The sequence below is a fragment of the Polypterus senegalus genome, chromosome 3 (assembly GCF_016835505.1).
Source record: "Polypterus senegalus isolate Bchr_013 chromosome 3, ASM1683550v1, whole genome shotgun sequence".
In the NCBI taxonomy this organism is placed as follows: Eukaryota; Metazoa; Chordata; class Cladistia; order Polypteriformes; family Polypteridae; genus Polypterus; species Polypterus senegalus.
This window is the reverse complement of record NC_053156.1, coordinates 86,859,000-86,881,750: the sequence shown is the minus strand read 5'-3', so window position 1 is coordinate 86,881,750 and position 22,751 is coordinate 86,859,000. Positions and strand designations below refer to the sequence as shown.

The 22,751-nt window shown below is 38.3% G+C and overlaps 1 protein-coding gene across 1 annotated transcript in view; it reads right to left on the bottom strand.

Moving 5' to 3' along the window:
- The window catches only part of usta (uronyl 2-sulfotransferase a), a 396,647-nt gene that overhangs the window by 67,153 nt on the left and 306,743 nt on the right, over window positions 1-22,751 (bottom strand). Inside the window, exon 5 of the mRNA XM_039747559.1 lies at window positions 8,203-8,356. Coding sequence (XP_039603493.1) covers window positions 8,203-8,356 — 154 coding nt within the window. The remainder of the gene's footprint in view (window positions 1-8,202; window positions 8,357-22,751) is intronic.

The following is a 22,751-nucleotide window of genomic DNA, read 5'->3' as shown; positions in this document are numbered from 1 at the left end:
AAGAAAAATTGAAAAGTAAGTTCTGTGTCTTTAAAAAAAAAAAGGGACGGAGAGCACAGGTCACGTGTGTGGATTCTCTACAAGGGGTGTGTGGAGTAGGATGCTTACAAAATGTGTGGTGCTCGCAAATGAACTTTTGGTAGTAATTGTACTCCATAGCAATACTGCATCTGTGAGACTAGCAGGGGGCAATGCATTATATTTAGATGGGTTAACAAGTGCAGCATTGTCACACAACGCAAGTTCAAAAAGAACACTTTCCCCAGCTTGTTGGATGAATAGATCTTCTTCTTCTTTTTACTCTTCCACTGCAATCTGTTCCCACATCTGTTTGGGGTCAATAGAAAAACTAAATACTCCAAAATTTCAAAAATGCTTATACAGATATGATTGAAATTTGGTGATGATAATATAGAAAAGGCAAAATTAGCCAAAACTTTTTTTTATTTTGTTGATATTCCTTGATATTATGCTTCACTGAGCATGCTTTATACAAACAAAGGACACAGCAGAAACAAGGAATGGTTTGTGTAAATAGCATCGCTGACCGATAGTCCAGACAAACGATGGAGGATGGGTCTGTGTTTGTTCCGGACAGGAAAACAAGAGCCGTGATCACGTTGTGAAATGGAAAAAGGAGGTTCAGTGAAACACAAGAAAGATGCAAAAGCTGAATTGTTAGCAAGTGCTGTTTTTTGCCGTTGACTACTCGCATTCTTAGATGTCTAGTGGATCTCATCTTGGTTATCCATTCTGCCTCCGTTGTCCTCCAGTTGCAGCACTGAAAACTACAAGGGGGCACCACCCACTCATATCCGCTCTTTGATCACGGTGCTGCAAACTGCAAAGAAGACCCCCCCAAAACATAAATTGCATAATGCTTTGATAGAGGAGCTTGAGTTTGTAATGGGGAGGTCACAAAAATTGTGTCAAGATGGCCAAAGCTACTTCTCTATGCTTCTGGCTCTTCACATTAATACATCAATGTAACACATAGGGTACCGGCACTTATGTACATCCACTTCAAGCACTGCTTTGCATTTACATTCATATCTGCGGACTTTAAAGGAGGACTACATACACCTGGCGTAAAACACAAACAGAAATACTGTACTTAAATGAACAGTGTAAACAAATGAAATTCGATAAACATCAAATAATCATAACAATATATATACTTTCACATTATTCCTACTGATTAACTTCTTCAATTAAAAAAAATACATTTCCCTATAAAATTGTGCTTTGCAATGACCATTACCAAAATGTTTTACACATGGATAGTGTGTATAGGACGTTCAGGAGTAAGCAACTCTGGTGATTTGATGTACACTTGGTTGCATTTCTTTTGTTTTTTCAGCTCAAGCACAGGCAGGTGAAGTGGCCAGCTTAAGGTCAGGCAGTGTCCGTAGAAGGATGTGAAACCACAACCTCAGGGTTTGAAGATCTTGGTCCAAAGCCTTAACTAATACACCACACTCCTGCCAATAATATTAGATCTTGGTAAAAGAAAACCTACAAATATGGTGTACAGAAAAGCACTTAGTTACAAAGTACTTCTAATACACCTGATTAACTGACAAGACTGTCACTGAGGCCCATTGTCTTAGAAAGGTGAAGTCAGGTAACACAGCTAGTTACTATTATGTTTCTTCACTACTTTTATGCAATATTCAATAAATCATTACCATTTTAAAATAATAACTTTTACAGGTACTCACATCAAAACCATAATATAGTGGAAAATGGCATGTATAGTATAGTAACAATCATTTGTCCTGGCTGGAAAAGCATTGAAGTCACTTTTTTACTAGAATAAATGAATTGATACACTTGGGTCTGAAAACGATCAGGGCTCCAAAGAAAACGTTAAAATACAGTGAACGCTGTTCCAAATGCCTCCTGGTTTGCCTCAAGGATATTTCTGTTTAAAGAAAAACAACACAGAAACACTGCACCAAATCACCAGTTACAGACCATGCAGAAAGCCTTGTTGTGATGTGCTAAGAGACTGTTTGTTAACTAGCACTAAACCCATCAGCTTCGTGTGCAGGCAATACAAGATACAGTTTAGAAAGCAGGTGGTCAAATGACTTCACAATAAAACTGATCTGGAAAGGAGAGCACCTGTTGTGGGAAATGTATTGAGAGAGTGAGGGACAGGAAGATGAATGGCTCTGGAAAAGCTGTGTTTTCAACAGAAACATCCATCATGGTCTGTAGTGTGTAAGAGAAAAGACATTAATGCCATCTGCCTCCAAGTAGTTTTTAAGTTTGGTAATATTATGACATGTAAAAAGAAACGTTACCGAAGTTTGTACCAAGAGTGACAGGGAATGGGCTCCATGCAAGTTTAAAATAAAACAATATTGGAAGCCTTTAATTTGGAGGGCAGAGCAGACATTTTGGAGGGCTTAAAGGAAGTAATAAACGGTGACTAATGTAATAAGGCACAATGATGGCAGCTGAACATTTACAATAATAAGAGGTGTCTGCTTCCGCTGGTGGATCAGTAATTATATTATAAAATGGGCAGTGAAGGTGAAGCAGAACTAAAAATTACCAGGCCTAAACTATTTTTTAACTGTCATTCGCAGTTTTCAGTTTACTTCCGTGTACTCTTTTACATCATTGTGTCATTGCGGCAGCTGCCTTGGAGATCTTCATAATTTATTGTAGGCAATTCTAAAAACGAAGCTACTCTTTTACCGATTGAATTTTAAATGAATTTCTCTTAACGTCTCTTCTTCGCAGGTTGAAAACTCTTAGCAACGCAGTTATAAGTCATTTGTCTATCCCCTTGCCCTATAGCCACAACCAAAGTTACAAGAATTTGTAATTGTATGCACTTTGGGACAGAAAGAAACAATGTGTATTATGACAAATATAAAACTACTTGTTAAAATGTACCATGTGCTCAATCACACTCAATCCGATTATTTAATGACTCCATGGGTGTTTAACAACAGATTTAACATTTGCTCAATTCACATCCCACATTGTGTTGTCAGTAGGAAAATTCAACATTCAGCTCTATCAAAGAAAAAACAGAAATTAGAGTTTTAACATTTTTTACATTTCTTTCAATTAATGTATTAATTAACTTGCAAAATATGGCTTCATGTAACAAGGTCAAAAAAATATTTGCAAAAATTAATGAAGAAACAAACCATCCAACCAATTAAAAACCTCTGACAGTTGATGTCTTTCTCAACTGTTGTGTTACATTTAGTTAAATGCCCAGTAGTTAAGCAAGTTCAGAAAAAAAATGGAAAATTGCTGGAGGGTTACCGCACATCAACAGACAGTATATTTGTCCCTTTAAAGGAATACTCCATTCAAAATGTATTCCTTTTGTATTTTACTTATCCCATGTATTTTAGTGGTGGCCTAGAAAAAATGTTATTGTAATATTTACATGGAGAACAGACAAATCAAAGTTTTTGATAGAAAGGGATCTAATACTGAGCAATGCTGGACAACAGTAAGTATCAAAAACATTTATGAAAGAAAATCTTATGTTTCTTATGTCTAATAATCCAAAGATAAAGTCATCCAGTCATATGCTCACAACATACAAAAAGCATACATTTTTTTCTGAGCCACTGTTAAAATAGAGAAATGCGTGAACTTTCTGTGCTAAAATAAAAGGATAAACAACAATAAACTCTCCACCCATTGTTGACAAATGTACAGTAAGAACTTACACTTGATTATGAATTCCAAACAGACATGTACCGTGTTCCTGGGGTTTGCCAAAAGATGGGATTGCGGGGACCATGCTTAAATTATAATAAACCTATCTGCCCACCAATAGTGCACCTGCCAGTATGCCACTACCTACATTATTATGCATTTCCAGAATATATCAGGCCATACATGTTCAATTAAGACCAAGATCAAAGTTGTTAGTCTACTAGTTCACAAGTAATCACGTGATAGAAGGACAGATGTTATCATTTTATATTTGTTTAAGTGTGGGTTATACTGTGCTGCCCATCTAAGACGAAATCCAAGTAATCAACGTAGACCTCATCTTTTTATTTCATACATGATGTGTTCACTTGGTCTGCTATAATAATACGCACGCAATCCCTTTCCCTTGTGGCAGCCTTTTCTACTGCCTGTTTTCACCACTTTCTCTCGGTGTGGCTCATCAAACTGACTACTCTTATGGTCAAAGTGTTTTTCTGGGAAAAGGTGGTGTTGGTAGCTACTGCATTGGCCTGGTTTAACTACTGTATCCTAGTCATGTCAAGATTTTGGTTTACCAACATGTTCGAACCAACGCAATCTCGCCTCTCTGACTTTGTCTCCCAACCGTCCAACTTGAGCTGACCCACTAATGTCCTTCATTTCTAATCCTATCCATCCTTGTCACACCCAGTGCAAATCTTAGTATCTTTAACTCTGCCACCTCCTGCTCTGTCTCCTGCTTTCTGGTCAGTGCCACCATCTCCAACCCATGGATAAATAACTCCAGAAAATTAAAGTAGTTCACAAAAAGAAAGCTCTTTCACATGAGACCATGTTTAAATTAATAGAATGGAAGAGGTGGGTCTCAAATTCAAAACTGTGGAATCACTTCCTCCACACTAATCTTCAACATGGACACCCTTCTGAATATTGTGCTGAACAGGAGTAAACAGGCTTTGAAAACCCCAGTGTCTATATGGCTCTGTGGCTTATTCCTTCGCCCACCACAATACTTCACCATAGCATTCTCTCTATCCCCTCCCATCATGTTTTCATTTTCTCTCTGTCTCTCTCTTTCTCTATAGACCCTGTCTTCTCTTCTTCCCACTACCACCTGAATCCACTTTCTTCTTACACTCAAAGGGCCTCTGGCTATGAGATTGCCTTAAACACTACAACATTCCCGTCATTTCTGGCTAAACCACAGAATCATTTTCAGGGCCTGGGGCAGCCTTTAACTTTCTCTGGAGACGCCAGATTTGAGCCTCGACTAATGGCTCCTAGTGTTCCTGCAGCCATGAACTTGAACCATGCAGTCAATGTTACCATACAGCAGACCTATGAGGAATGCCATTTTTTAGCAGCTCTTGTACACCCACACTGGAAAGTCCTCTCCCGCTGTCACAGTTGGCTCTTTCTTTATTCCTGGAGTTTTCCCATAATATACAGTCTTGCCCTAGCTGTTGTCCCTGGTAGCCTGCTGACATCCCTGTAATCTTCTTAAACCCTGTGTACTGTCAAAGCACCTACCATGGTTTGGAAGAATGTTAACCTGGGTTAGTGCCAATTTAGTTCATGATGTGGGTTCAAGTGAATTGATAATGTCAAAACAGTATGCAGTGAAAATAATATGGTGGGAATGTTTCATTTCTGCCAGTAGCCAGATTCCTTGACATCAACTGGTGAGCATTCAGTTTATGAAATTAACCATGCACAATGTGCATCACCTGACATGTCTTCTAAGCTCCACACAGTGTATTTTATAACTCTAGTGGAAGCATTCAGTGACCTTTGAATAAAGTTAATGTGAACCTCAGTATTATATTAGGTTACTGCTATACCCAGTGTCTCAATTGCTCTCCTGGGGAAGACCTTCCAGGCTCTGAGAAGGTAAGCAATGCCACCATGGGATGAGAAGGGGGCACTGTTGCTAACAATTTCTTCTCTCTCCACTGCAGTTCAGAGAAGATGTCTATGGGCACCATCAAGCTCTTCCCCCAGCATCCAGAGAAGACTTTGCCCCATCCATCCAGGGTACTAAAAAGACGGGTGGTCTTCAGAAGAATGCGCTTATTTTGGACTAGGACCTCGATTGGCAACAGAGCTCTCGCTAAAGTGCTAAACCTTTGGCTGCTGAAGCCTCTGTAATCTAAGTGCTGAAAGCACTGGACTTTCTATTTTTTTTTCTTCTACAGTTAAACAGGATTGCCCGGCTGGTACCTCAATCTTTCTTCTGTCATTCATAGTCTATTCACCCAATCAAAACAGGAAGAAAAATACAGTGGGTTACAACCTAGGCATGAGTGCTGCTGAGTAAGGAATGCTTTTCAGCATTTAAACCTAGAAGCAAGAAAGTGAAAAGTTATGGGTGAGTCTTGTATGTAAAGGGGGTAATAATGACAGTGCAGTAACACCATGTGTATGATGATAGAGAAGGGAAATAATTTAGATTTTAAAATCTTGAACATGAGCAAATTTGTATGGATTTAATAGCTTTGAGTCACCGACAGATGTCAACTAAGGTTTTTGAGTACAGGTAAGCAGATCCCAGTATGACTATGGAAACACAACTAGTTAGGTGTGCCAAATCTATTTTTAATAGGCACAACTACAACATCTGGGATAAGTGCCACTTCACTTGTAATTTCCTGCAGCAAGGACACATCTTACAGAACCACCCTCCCTCTGGCTTTTCTTCTCTCTAATCATTTTTAATCAGAAAACGTAATGTAAGTGACAGGAGCAGTATGTTTTTGATGTGGTCTGAAAGTGGCACTTCAGGAAGATGACTTCATTACAGCACGCAGCACTGTGCGCTTTTAATGCTATTTTTATACACATAAAAATACTAATAATAAAAGCTACATGTAGATTTATGGTGGAAATAAGTGATGGGATAAAGGTTCTGTGTGATGTCTAATAAAGTTGTAAATGTTTAGGGAATGCTTCGTTTCAAAGCTGTAATAGTAATTCTTTCCAAAAACCATAATGGCTGTTTTAATGCTGGCAGTTGGCCTTAGTCTGCAACAATAGAAAACATTCTTACTTTCATTAACATGGAGCGGAAAAGAATAAAACCAAGCCAAGCACTAAACAAAGTTAAGATGAAATGTAAATGTTTTAACACTCTATTATTTGAATAAAGGACATTATTTTCTAACATGTGTCTCAAATCCTCTACTTGAAACAGTGGCTAGTGTCAGCTAGGGATGTAACCCAAATAATGGAGAGCTAAATTATCAGTCCAGTGTTATTATCAAACTATGCCATTGTCGCAATGCATCACTAAAATCAGAGCAATGTTGCATTACACCGTGGCTTCAAGCAACAGTTTTTTGGTGATTTTGGGCAACTGCAGATTAACTAAATAGTCAAATAACCAGTCTATATTAAAAAAAAAAAAAAATTCACCAAAAAAGTAATGAACTAATAAATACAACAAATCTACCCCCATTAGATCAAGATGGTCAAGTGGTGGCTTTTAAGAGTACTTTATATTCTAGCTTAACGTACTTAGTTTTAGTTCTCCAAAATTTGTGCTTTTCACAAAGCTGAGAGGCAGCATGATGACATTACCACAATCAGTTCATTGATTTTTTTCCTGCTTGGACTGACTTTCATTTTTGTAATTCTGGGTACTGAATGCAGTTATTGAAGGTTTTGAAATTTAAAGCTAATAAAAAAGGAAAAATTGGTAGTCTCTACCGTACCCTGCCCTGCCAGTAAATACATTCATTTTGTAGGCCTTTCTTGTACTTTACTCCATATACATTGCAGTAAAACATAAAAATCATGACCAGTTTGTCTGCTATATGCATGAATAAGAAACAGGCAGGAAGCTCTGGCTATAGCCACTGAGAGAAAGAATACACAGCATGAAGACATCACAACACAATCAAAAAGATTGAGGTGCATGAACAAGCCTGTAGTAATGCTCATACAAATGTTTTATACTGTGCAAGAATATATGAAAATTTAGCACACCATATCAGGTGTATATTTATAAGTCTGCACATAGTTTAAATTTTTGTAAAACATGACTGGTCAGATTTTTTTCCACTTTGTTCTACTTGTTTAGCTAAAGTTTGATGTTCTGTCCAAGTTATTTAGTGTCTCGAGACACACACTGTAGGCTTGTGCACAGTCACATCTTTTAACGGGTGGTACATACTGTATATATGTTTGACAAGTAAAGGCAGCAAAGAGTAACACTGCCATCTTGCCTATGAGGTATACATGCAAAACATCTTGTGAGATGGAGAAGGCTAAGCTATAAAATACCACCTTTAACATTCTCAGAATTACATTTTCACCCATGCATGGTGGATGGATGCTTCTTTGGGTTAAAATTACAATGATCTCTAGACTTTCTCCTGTCTAAACAAAGATTCAATTGGTTGTTTCTTTTACAATATAAGTTTTGGAGAAAGTCATGGGAATATGATTATTTAAACTATATTATTTACTGCATAACCATGACAGACTGAGAAAATAAACCAAACTTACTAGGTATCTCTCCTCATCCTTCATGCCTGGTGTTCGAATCATGTGGTTCTGCTCACCTCTCCAGTCACCAAATCGACGAAAGAAATAGTTGGAGAGAAATCTATTGATTGGATCCCTGATTATATTGATGTATACAGGCTGGTCCATCCCAAACCTTAAAAAGAGAATTTTAATTTATTTAATACAAATCACATACAGCTATAGCATCATGCAAAGTTGTCACAAAGACAAAAATAAATCTGTAACAAATTTGAAAGCAACAATTGGTGTATTCATGTTCTGTGTTAAACTGTACAACATAATATCTGAGGAGGTGAATAAATAAATGATATGTGTATTTCAAGAAGAAAAAACAGACACTGAAAGGGCGTCAGAATTGACAAATCAACAGGTCATCAATTTCAGAGTTTACAAAAGATCAACAAGGGCAGCAGAGCTTGCCAGTTAATAAATAAATATAAGGGTAACACTTGAGTTTAGGTACTGTAAAAATGCATCTGTTACTCATATGTACTCATATGTAACAAGACAGACCTTTTGAAAAACTTCTTTGGGTCTTCATAACGCTTTCAACTTATCAACAAAGTTTTTATTCATCTCCGCAATGTGACCTAACTAACAAAACTTCACTTTGGAGTGTCCTGAGGTGGCTCAACTGATATTAAATACGGCTAAGAAAGTGAAAGCATAACCTCCCTAATCTCCTGATAACTGATATTCCATATTTAGTACAAGACCAGTGAATCCTTCACATTAACAAGTAATTTAACCACCATGCCAATATGCCACAATGCACAGAGATGATTACCCTATCTGCTGATGTTTTGTAAGTGTTAAGAAGACCAAAAGAATCACTTGTTACATAAGAGTTAATGAGTAATAGATGCATTTTTGTAGTACCAAAACTAAAGTGTACCAATATAAGGACTGTAGTGCCTCTCTACATAGCTGCTAGGAAGTTGTCATAAGTTGCCACCAAATCCATAAATAAAGGCAGCCCAAGAGGATAAATTGAAATCATTCACTGCATTTTAAAAACTGTAAAGGACATTCTCGGGCAAATTTGTATTTTTCCAAGGGTTTTAAGTTAGTCATGTTTACATAAGACATCATGAAATTTCCCTTCTCAGTTATATCCAGTCAGAAAGAATATAACACAAAATATAAAGCAAAAGACACATTAACCCTGAGACAGAAATTCAAAAATATTTAGATCATTTGAAAAACAGATTCTTTAGTAAATATTTATAACAGTTTGACAGTATGTTTTTTATCAAAAATGGCTACATGATATATATGAAAACTTCATACTTCTGGAATTTTTCATTATATCCGATATTACTTATTAAAAAAAAAGTATGGCACTGGCAGGAAAGGAATACCTGGAGCAATGTGTGTGGGTTTTAAAGCGGCTATTCTTCCTGACACACTGAAGTTAAGTTCTGCATGTAATACGTGTCTGTCATCAGTTGAGATCAGCTCCCCTTCTCTCAACATTGCCTTCTGACACACACTTACCAAATTCCCTACATTAGCTCAATAACTTCAGCTACATGTTTGGTAATCTGCTGGAGCTTTTTAAGTTTTGGTTTGTCAGACCATAAAACCAAGCAATGAAGCTGAAAGTGATGACAGGTTGGATCACACTGCGATAAAAGGACAACATGAGGTCCTTGCACACTTTTAAATAGTCTGCGTTTATGAAGGAGAAATAAGCGCTGATTGCAAGTTTCGAGTATGTGTTTTTTGCATTTATAATCTTATTAAGATGACTATCTAGCAGAGTTCGAAAGTACTTATATTCAGTCACTGTTATTACTTCCTCCCTCAGAACAATGATGAGTGAACAAATAGATTTCTGCATCTTAAAGTCAAATACTATTTCTTTGGTCTTTTTGTCATTCTTCACAGTAAGATAGTTATTTATGATCCTTATATTGTAAATGTGTTAAGAAAAAAAATACAGCCAGAAGTGAAATCTCAAAGCGTCACAAAGTGTATAAAAGATAAAAAATAATCTTAATCTTCAGTTCATAGGAAATACCTGCATTTCAAATAAAAGGATTTTAGCCTTCACCTTAAAGTCACTTCTCAATTCATTCACTTACACACTAAAGGCAGCTTTAAATCCTGCCTCTGCCCCAGGAGTTACTTCCAAGCCAAAGCTCAAAATACTTTCTGTGACTAGTAGCGTCTAGAGGGATGCAAAGCTACTTAATGGGATTAATAAAGTATCTATCTATCTATCTATCTATCTATCTATCTATCTATCTATCTATCTATCTATCTATCTATCTATCTATCTATCTATCTATCTATCTATCTATCTATCTATCTATCTATCTATCTATCTTATCTATCTATCTATCTATCTATCTATCTATCGTCCAGAAGGTCTCCTAGCCACACTTTCACTTACTTGAAGTACAGGGTTCTGGTTCACTTCACACTAGCTGTGTTGCCTGCCCAATGGCATCATGGAAGACTTGCTCCTCCCAGGTTACCAGTATTCCCAGTTCTGGTAACCTAGGAAAAACAGGAATTACTGCCTCCAGTAGCACCTGCCTTCCCACGCTGGCATATACAGCACCTCCCCATTTACACATGTGAGTCTCTCTTGTGTCGAGGTTACTGGTGACATTTAAACCTACCCTTTGCCATCCTGGTGATGCCCTTCATCACTTCCTGCCAGTGCCATCTCCCCATGAAAGTTCTGCAGATAGTAAAAAAACACTGTCCACATTTTACTAGTGGTGTCTAAACTTTAAATTTATAGAAGCTGCATTCAATTTAAGTATTACTTTTAGCAATGATCCTTCTTTTTATGAATACTACACCAATAATTTCCTTTTCCTGATTAAATAAAATCAGAAAATGACGGCATGTCTTACTATGCAAGACTAAAAAAGGGGTGATTTCAAAATAATCCTTATAACAAAAAAAAATTGAACTGGTTTTGCCTCTATTACTTAACAGAATGTATCAATGTCAATGCACAGTAAAGTATCTATCTATCTAAATAAAGGTTTGCAACTATTACTTCAACAAGCATAAAGAAATAAGAAAAGTAGCACTGTCACTTAAAAGTTATTCAGTCCTATTCCAAGCAGGCCCAGACACCCTTGTAACATAAATATATAATAAACATATCAATATTTATGGTAAATTTTGACTTTTCAGGTGTTCTGCAATCACAAAGCACAGTAATTAACATTATAGTGGGAAAAGTACGTTTTCACAGCTACATCAGATGGCGGTGCAGTGCCTTTACAGCATTACACTGTATTGACAGCCTGCGTGCCTCACGACTGACTGCTAAATGTGGCACCTTTTATTGTGGAAGCTTAGCAAGTTCAGCTAAAGTTAGCAACAAGCTGAGAAATCGGGTTGGTGGTTGCTTTGTGGGGGATTTTTTTTCCTACCAGAGATTCAAGCTGGTCTCCTCACTTGTACTTGTGATAAATTTAGTAAACTGTGTAAATATTTAAATATGTTTCATGGAAGTCAGATTCTCTAATGTGGCTTCTTGTTTGTTGCATTCATCACTTTGAACATGCTGCACCACTTCAAACACACAGCCCTCCAAAAAGGAAGAACACCAGGTAATCCTGAGAGGATCCTTTGGCAAATTGATCATGCTATTGATTTACATGCTTTAATGCCGCTGCTGTAAATGTCTCAGTAATATTATCCAAATCATTTCAAAAAACAGCAGCAAATCAGCGTTAACCAGTTTCGTACTCAGGGGTCCACAATAATGACAGGTTGGACTGGTCTTTGAACACAGAGGAACTACATAAGAGACTATATTAGAGGGGGCAGAACAAGCTCTTTTCCTTCGAAGACTGTGTTCTTTTAATGTGGGAAGTGACATTCTTCACATCTTCTATAACTTTGTGATGGCCAGTGCAATTTTCTATGCTGTAGTGTGCTCACTTCATGAGAGGCCCACTGAATCATCAAGCAAATTAAAAGGGCAGGCTCAGTTATGGGACACACTCTGGAGGTAGTAGTGAAGAGGGGGAATTAAAATAAAACTGATAGCCATTATGAACAATGCTGCCTATCTTCTCTCTGACACACTAACACTGAGGACTTTCAGCTAACAAATTATTCAGCAGAAGTGTTTGGGGTCCAACAGCAGTATTTACTTACTTATCTGCCTATTTATGTATTTATTTATTTAACAAAGTTTGATCTTTCTATCTATCTAAAAATCAAGTAATATGAACTAACTGCATTGGCCCCATTCAGTAGAAATGCAACTGTCCTAATCAACTGACATCTCAAACTGGTAAGAGCGGGCTCATCCCTGTTACTCAAAGACATATCCCACCCACATCTCTTTTTTTCTGATCATGTTTCAGAGACACCACTGCCTGCAAAAAAAGCACTGCTTAAAGGGTCCAAACCAATTCTTAAGACCATTCAGGGTGTGGCTAAAGGTGACTTTCAGCCCGGCAGGACTGTCTTGATCACACGGACTGGACCATATTTAAAGCAGTTTTCACTTATGGCCAACAGGATTTATCCTGATGTTTAGCTAAACTGCCCCGTCCATTCTGGCTCCCTAATCATCCCCTGTCTCTAACTGGCTCTCTCTCTCACCCCTTCACCACCTAATACCTAATGTGTGGTGAGCATACTGGCGCAATAATGGCTGCAATCGCATCATCCAGGTGGGAACTACACATTGGTGACAGTTGAAGTGGATCCCCACTATCTAAATGCTTTCAGTAGCGAGAAAAGTGCCATTTAAATGTAATTAATTATTATTTTTATTAACAGATCATTTAAGATTAGTATGCATCATCAGTCACTGACTATACAAGGTGCGATCCAAAAGTTCCCAGAATGCATTTAATTCTGCAGCCAGAAGGGTTTGGTTATATCAATCGCCGCTAGATAGCAGTTCAACTTGTCCTTGAGAGCTGTTATCACGCATTATAACGTCAGCGCAGTTGTTTTTCAAGTCACAGTTCTTGTTTAAACTTCGGTTGTGTCTGTGAAGGGTTGTTCGTGAAAATGAGTGATTTAAAAGACCCAAAAAAGCTCGACAAGTTCACAGAAACACCAAGTCAATGCTCATTTGCTTCTTTGATGTGAAGGGTGTCATCCACAAGGAAGATGTGGGCTGACAAGTCATTTCTTTTGCATCACGACAATGCACCAGCTCACACATCTCTGACTGCGTGTGGATTTTTGGCTTCTACAAAGTTTACTGCCATTCCCCACCCTCCGTACTCCCCTGATTTAGCACCGTCTGATTTTTTTTGAATTTCCTAAGATGAAGATGAGGCTCAATGGACGCAGATTTGAGACGGTGGAGGAGATCCAAGCGGTAACAACCGACGTCTTGACCACACTGACAAAAAACGACTTCCAGAGGTGCTTCGAAAGGTTAAAATCTCGTAGGTGAAATCATCATCATCATTGAAATCTTTGTTGAAATCATCAGCGGGTGACTATTTTGAAGGAACTGTTCACCATTAATTGTTATTTGGTGTGTATGCTTTTAAATAAATGCATTCCGGGAACTTGTGGATCGCACCTCGTATTAACAAGTGTAACTGTCTCAAACACCATCAGAACATATGCAAATCAGAAATCATGGGTGACATTGGAGGTATGTGCACTGCTAAAAGCCCGTAATGCTGCCTTTAGGTTAGGTGACAGGGTAGCCCTCAGGACAGCAAAGGTAAACCTATCTTGGAGCATCAAAGCAGCTAAGCAAGATGTCTGCAGTAGTGATGCCTCCCTTCCAGATGACCTAAACAACATCTATGCACAGTCTGATGTCCTAAACGACATACATGCCCGAAGTCCATCCCTTCTCAGAAAGAACAGGTACTGTGCTTTTCCAGCTCTGACATGAGAAGAACTTTTGCTAGGATGCTTTACATTGGCTTCAGTTTAGCTTTCAACACCATCGTCCCTCAGAAGTTCATAGGGAAGTTGGGTCTGCTAGGCTATGACACTTCCCTATGCAACTGGGTCCTGGACTTCCTGACAGAGAGACCCTGGACAGAAACACCATCATGTTGAGCCCCCAGGCTGCAACCTCAGCCCACTTCTGTTCACTCTGCTGACTCATAATTGTACGGCTGTTTATGGTTCTAAGAACCATCATCAAGTTTGCAGATGACAATGGTGTTTGGTCTCATCAGCAATGGAAATGAACCAGCTTACAAAATGGAGAAACAACAACTGGTGGACTGGGGCAACAACGTCTCTTAATGTGGATAAGATGAAAGTAATGATTGTTGACTTCAGAAGGCCCATGCTATCCATACCCCACTGCACATCAACGGCTCTGTAATGGAACTGGTCAACAGAACCAAATTCATTGGTGCACACCTGGCAGCTGACATTACTTGTTCAAGTAAAACCACCTCCACAGCCAAGAAGGTGCAGCAGTGTCTTCACCTCCTTCAGCGGTTGAAGAAGGCAAGACTACCTTCCCATATTCTCAGCACATTCTACAGGAGTACAATCAAGAGTGTTCTAACCAGCTGCATCACTGTCTGGTTTGGGAACTGCAGTGTCTCTGACTATAAGGTCCTACAACAGATGGTGCACACTGTAGAAAAGACTGCTGGAACCTCTCTGCTCTTCATTGAAGACATCTTTGTAAAGCATTGTTATCTGCAAAGTTTACAGCATTGTGAAGAACTGCTTCCACTCCTCCCACGGTTGCTTTGACCAACTTACATCTGGCAGAAGGTACTGTAACATCTGGACCAGTTCTGCCAGGGTTTGAAACAGCTTCTACCACTTAGCTGTCTGGACTCTAAACTTTGTGCTGCCACCCTGCCCTAAGATCCAAACCTAATAGTGAATTTATATATTTGTTACACTTGAGCTACTGTTTTTTAATTTTACTGTTATTATTTATTACTATATATTTAAAATTATTACTATCTATTCACTTACTGTACCTATCATTTATATTTAATCATTTGTTTATCTTTTATAGTATAGTATAGTTCTTTACCTGTCTTGCACTTGTCCTGTGTTTATGTGTATGCACCGTGGTCCTAGGGAACGGTATTTCGTGCCACTGTATGTTGCAGTACTCTGTTATGGACAGTACGACAGGTCACTTGACTTAGTGAGTTGTTCCAGTGTTCAACATATAGGAATCTGACTTGTTTTTACTAAGTGTCAAATTGAGATCTTGACCATTTAAAGAATGGACTTTACCTACAGAAAGAAGCCTAGGAAAATCACTGGACACATTCTCTTTCCCCCTTTTTTGAATAGAAGGGACTAAACACTCCATTATTCCAGCCTGTCCTTGTCTTCCTTGTAATATCAAAGTGGCACAATAACCAAGACACCAAAGCGCTAGCCAGTAATGTTAACTTATGTATGTGGATCGTATTGATGCCTGCAGCATTCCCCTTGTGGATGGAGCTTCTCAACCATCAATTTGACATCATCCACAGAAATGGACTATGTGACACAACTCGGTTCTAACAGTTGCTCTTCTGATGATTGCCCAGCTGTTGTTGCTATCTGACAGTATTGCCACTTCAATAAATGACAACATTGAGTTTCAACTGTGAGATTACTCTCAGAATCATTCTTTTTTGCCCTTGCCAGTTCTAAACCTTGACTTTGGCCATTAGTGTAGACATTGACTTTTTGGCTTGTGTACACAAATAGTAAAACCTTTCTGCTAACACAGCTTGTCTTGAGGCTTCCCTTAACAGTGGTGTCCATTGACTTTTCCTAGGGCTACTGCCAAGAAAGATATCAATCACCTTTTCAAATACAGATCATTTTAGTCATCTTTATTTCTGAGGTTTGGACCAAGGACCATTCAGACATTGATATCTCCTGAAGTGCACATGCTTTTCTAATGTTAGAAAAAAGGGGGACATTATCAGACCACTATAGCTACCACTTTATTTCTCCTGAACCCATCTAAGCAAAGCCCTGGATGTCTGTCCCAAAATGTCACCACATTATAAGCATTTGCCACTCCAGCATTACTCTTTATAATCTCATTTCAGATCATACAATTGCAAATCTAAATGTTGAAAACTTATGAAACACCCTTCTATCCATTTTCTAAACCTTGTGCAGAGTTTGGGGGCCGCTGGTGCCTATCCCAGGAATCACTGGGCACAAAGCAGGAACAATCCCAGGACAGAGCCTGAGTCCTTTGCAGGGTTAACACACACACACACACACACACACACACTAGGTCCAATTTAACATCACCAATCCACTTAAACCTGCAGACTACTCCATACGACTCTGTTGTTGAAGCTGGGGGGGATATCATTTGTCAGTCAGATTCAAAATGACTAGACATTTCCTAAGGTGTCTGTGCTGAAGAAATCAATCTAAAATTAAAACAAGTATGGCCTATATTGCATGCATTGTGTTATGATTTCACTAAAAAAAAGAAGAAGACAAAATTAATTTAAAACTGTGGCATCTGAGCAATCTTAAGTATGAAATAAGAGTAGATACATGTGATTGCACAAGTCTACTCAAATTCAGAGCAACAGTACATTTGTATGTTGTCTTTGGCTTTTGCTACGATTAAGGGGAATTTTGGAACTAGTAGCTATTTCCCATTTGCTCTCAGAACAAAAGTTCATTATTTCTTGTTTCTATACTTGTGTTGGCTGCTTTGGGTTGTTTTTTTCTTCTTATTTAATCTGTCAGTTTCCATCTTTTTTCCTGCTTTTACCAATTTTATATGTTTACACAGAATATAAACCATATAAGAAGTTCTAACATACAGGTTTTGTTTCATCAAAAATATGGAAAAGTTAGAAGTATGAAACATTTGACAGTAACTTGTTTACATTTTTCTCAAAAATCAGTATACTGACAGTAGTAACAATGAATAGTTTCAATAGTTAAAACAGTACACATGGACACAGTGCTGGGCTTCAGGAAAAAAATCACCATACTCGTCGGGTTTAAAGTTCTTCTTAGATATGCAAAATCAGTAAGAGTGGAGGACGGTGTGTAGGAATGGGACTATATCACACTCAAAAATGTTTGTTGGAATGAGACGTCACAGACAGATACTCAAAAGGTTACAAAATACCCTATAGCATTATAGTTCAGATGAATGAAGTGTATGATTACTAGGATTATTAGGAGTTAAACTTGACTTTTGTCAATGGCTGACATTTGACTGGAAAAAATTAAGAATCCCTTCAATTCATTATTGTTAAACACAATTTAGTTTATCAGGCCAATGTGCTATACACAATTACAAACATGGCACATACATCCACTTTCAAATCAGCTAAATCCAATTTAAAGGGCTGCAGGGAGCTCCGTAAAATAATATTTGTCTGATTACTTGTATCTATTCTTAAACCTCCTATGCAAAGGGAATACTTACTGCTGTCGAAAGAGTACTTGAGTACCCTCAAAAACTAAACTAGACAAAAAGAGGTCACAGAGACTCCACACTGACAGGTACTGGGCTGGTAGTCAAACTCTGACATTGTTAGGCAGCAGTGCTATGCATTTTAAGTTGATTTCACCCAAATTACAAAGCTGAACTTTCAGAGTAAGGCCAATGATCCAGCTACAGAAGTGCTGCCAGACTGGCTACTGTACTGGAGTTTATCTGTGTGGTTTATCCACAAGATTTCAATGTTATATGCAAGTGAGAGGTTCCCTTCATTCTTTAAACATGGCAATACCACTACTATTACTGCTGGGTATTTAAAAGATCAGTAACCGAAATAATAGGTAACTATAGTATTGTGTTGAGTAGCATGGGGGTAGAATGCTGAATGCTGCTGCCCTTTCACCAACACAGCAAAAACACTAGTGTAATATTAACACTTAAAAGTGTACTGTATATAGCAATTTTAAAGGTTATTTTAACACAATACAAGTTACATTTTATTTAACAATTGTGATCTTGCTGTTTATCTCTGTGGAATGTTTGCATTCTCCCCAATCTGTGTGATTTGTTTTTATCTGGGTAGTTTAGTTTTCCTCCCAATTTATTGCCAGGTATAAATTGTGCCATTATGAGTGAGTGTTTATATGTGCACAGATGATCTCTGCAATGGACTGGCACCTGATTCAGAGATGGTTATCAACTTGTGCCCACAGCTACTGGGTCATGTTTTCACTGATTGCAACCAATCCCAGATCTAGACTGCTCAGACAGATTGATGGGGGGCAGTAAGTAATTCTGATTTGGCACCTTTTCACACAACTAACTATACAACAGTGCAGTAGCATATTGTGGCCAGCAAGTGGGGCACATGGACATATTTACTTTTCATATTTTTAACTCTGCATTATGCTCTCATGGTCATCTCTCCGATCAGAAAAGACATAATATTATTATTACTATTATTATTTGTGATTTCTCCAAGGTGCTTTGGATAGATAGATAGATAGATAGATAGATAGATAGATAGATAGATAGATAGATAGTAATGAAGCATAAAATTTGACTTATCTACTGTCATATTTGAGGCAAATTTAGAATTCAAACTCATGAACTGATGAGAACATAAGAACAGAACATTTAACATGAACAGTAATGTAATTGAGTGAACAAGGAGAAAATAATCAATTAAAATTTCCCAAACCATAAACAAATTGGCTTAGCAAACAAAGGTGGAAATTTTATTTATTTGGCAAAAGTGGAAAAAATAGAAAGCTACTAATTATCCTGCTGCATCCTCTAACCAGTTACTTCAAAGCATCAGACTTCTATTTTTCAGCCAAAGATCTAACATTCTTCCGTGTCTAAGCCTTTTGTTATTAATTTTTCATTAGCCAAAATCACCAAATTCGACTCCCAGTCGTGTAGCATGGTGTGACGGAAAGGGGTCAGGACACATGGCAGCATTGTGAATGAACTTTTACATGCAGCAGAGGATACACACCCATCACCAATGCAGTTACATACATTGCATGATGCTTACACAACTGAAAAGCTAACAAAATTGTCAGATGAGAATTTCTTTAGCAGCATGGCTTTTGCAAGTGGAATTTCATATTGCGGACTATTGGTTGAAGCATCCATACCAGTGGGGTGGGGAGCCAAGAGTGTCAAATCTAGAAAAGAATTTGACTGAGGAAGAAGACAATTACAGCTCTCATCAGGTCAAGAATTGTCATTGAATATCTATTTCCTATTTCTTCAGTAACTCAGCCCAGAATGTTCAGAAGGGATTTCCTCAAAGACTGGCCTGGAGTGCTTAAAGAATCCGAGTCAGTCTGACCAAGGATGGAGAGAACAATGACGTCTGTAAGAAGTAAGGTCATGGTTCTCTTTCTCTTTGCAGCAGGGGGATACTGGTTGTTATTTCAAAATCATCCAATGAACCTTCTCCCTGGTTATCTTTCAGTGCTCCCAAAAAAGCAACGATGACCTCCCCAGCATCATACATATCTATAGACTGGGCTTGCAACAAAGAATTTACAGGCTTCAAGAGCTGGAATTTGGCTCCAGCAGACCCCCCCGTGACCCTGTAGTTAGGATATAGCGGGTTGGATGATGGATGGATGGAAGACACTAAGAATTTCTTCAAGGAATTTTCCAACTGCAAAAAAAGTATACTTCCTCAAGTGTAGTAGAAGCCCTGCTGCCTCTGTGCAAATAGCCACAATTTAACCCCCACTTCATAAAGTATAATTTTTAAATCTTAAAGAAAGTGGTTGGCTATTTGTTATAGCTAATTTATTCAAATTTAAACCCTATTTTATTCCTATTTTAACACCACATTTCCATAAATAATTTATGATTATAACAGATAAATCACATGGGTTATTCTTAAACACGCTTCAGAAATCAAGATTTTGGTGTGTATTGTCTTTTTCAAATCTTACCAAATTATGTTTATTGTCATATATTCAATAATGCGACTGTATGCTTACATGCATGTTACCTTATACACAGAAAGATAAACAATACAATTTATATCTCTTTAGCATAAAGGTAGCATGAAAAGCAAAAAGAATAAAATTCAACACATCACTATTATACAGTATACTGCTCAAAAAATTAAAGGAACACTTTGAAAACACATCAGATCTCAATGGGGAAAAAATCTTAATGGATATTTATACCGATATGAACAGGGTAATGTGTTAGAAACGAAAGGATAGCACATCATTTCATAGAAATTAAAATTTTCAAACTACAGAGGGCTGACTTCAAAGACACCCCGAAAATCAAAGCGCAAAAATGATGCGGCAGGCAAGTCCATTTTCTCGAAATTTCATTGCAGCAACTCAAAATCGTACTCAGTAGTTTGTATAGCCCCCAAATACGTGTATGCATGCCTGACAATGTCGGGACATGCTCCTAATGAGAGGACAGATGGTGTCCTGGGGGATCTCCTCCCAGATTTGGACCAAGGCGTTACTGAGCTCCTGGACAGTCAGAGGTGCAACCTGGCGGCGTCGGATGGACCGAAACATAATGTCGCAGAGGTGTTCTATTGGATTAAGGTCAGGTAAGCGTGGGGGCCAGTCACTGGTATCAATTCCTTCATCCGACACGAACTGCCTGAACACTCTCGCCACATGAGGCAGGGCATTGTCGTGCACCAGGAGGAACCCAGGACCCACTGCATCAGCATAGGGCCTGACAATGGGTCCAAGGATTTCATCCCAATACCTAATGGCAGTCAAGGTGCCGTTGTCTAGCCTGTAGAGGTCTGTATGTCTCTCTATGGATATGCCTCCCCAGCCCATCACTGACCCACCACCAAACCAGTCATGCTGAATGATGTTACAAGGAGCATAATGTTCTCCAAGGCTTCTCCAGACCGTTATACGTCTGTTACATGTTCTCAGGGTGAACCTGCTCTCAAATGTGTAAAGCACAGGGTGCCAAGTGGTGGATCTGCCAATTCTGGTATTCTATGGCAAATACCAATCGAGCCCCAAAGTGCCGGGCAGTGAGCACAGGGCCCACTAGAGGACGTCGGGCCCTCAGGCCACCCTCATGAAGTCTGATTGTTTGGTCAGAGACATTCACACCAGTGGCCTGCTGGAGGTCATTTTGTAGGGCTCTGGCAGTGCTCATTCAGATACCGGTCCTGCTGATGGGTTAAGGACCTTCTACGGCCCTGTCCAGCTTTATTAACTGCCGGTCTCCTGGAATCTCCTCCATGCCCTTGAGACTGTGCAGGGAGACACAGCAAACCTTCTGGCAATAGCAAGTATTGATGTGCCATCCTGGAGAAGTTGGACTACCTGTGCAACCTCTGTAGGGTTCAGGTATCGCCTCATGCTACCATTAGTGACATTGACTGTAGCCAAATGCAAAACTAGTGAAAAAACAGTCAAAAAAGATGAGGAGGGAAAAATGTCAGTGGCCTCCACCTGTTAAACCATTCCTGTTTTGGGGTTCATCTCATTGTTGCCCGTCTAGTGCACCTGTTGTTAATTTCATTTCATTAACAACAAAGCAGCTGAAATTGATTAACAACCCCGTCGGCTACTTAACTGACCAGCTCAATATCTCAGAAGTGTCATTGACTTGATGCTATACTCTGATTAAAAAGTAGTCCTTTAATTTTGTTGAGCAGTAGCTTTCTGAGTGACCCTGGGAAAGTCAGTTGACCTGCCTGTGCTCTAGTCATAAAATAAACATGGCAATAACTTTATGAGCACACAAAGAGCCCTGGGCCAATTTCACTCGGGAAAACCTCTACATAATACAGAGATGCTTCCTAACTTTGTTACTGAAAATATTAAATACCAATATCAAGTGTGAATGAACAGGTGTGTAGTAGAGTGTGGAATTTTTTTTTATTAAAATATTCAGTTCATCCCCAGTCTTTTTTTAAGTATTTGGAAGAATAATAATGGAAGAAGCTATTGTGTACTGTGCAGTTCTACATAACAACAGCAGGTCATTTTCTACACCAGATATACAACAGAGTGAAACATGTATCAATTAATGTATCAATTATTTCACCATGAGGTGTACAAACAGTTACAGCTTGAATTGCATCTTGTATACTTAAATTTACATCAGGACAGAAACTGTACCCTGACGTATGCAACCACTCAATACTGCTGGGCTGGCGCAACTCATTTGTGTGGAACATTAGTATTATATTACTGTATACAATATATCCATATATCGAGTTTAATGACAATTATCCTACAAATCTGTTATATTCCTTACTCATATAAGAGATGGTGTACCTATTGGCTTCATAATAATCTGTCTATTACTTATTTTACCATAATCAATATTTGTAAAAACAAAATAATGTCAGGCTGTCTGTTAGATTTTTTAATTTCTGCCGGCATTTGTCTGATTTTTTCTGGTAGGTCCCCAATCATTTTATCATAGACAATTAGATATTCCACTCTTGTTTAATGAAAGATGATGGGTATAACTTTGTTGAAAACCATACCACATTTTATGACTAATTAATAAAGACATCCAAAAAATCCCAAAGTGTTTCTGGGAAAATTGTACAAAAACAATTTTTAATGTTATGTCTTGCTTCATTCAGAAAAAAATAATGCTTCTTGCTATAATTTTTACTGTAGGTAAATGAAATAATTAAAAGATC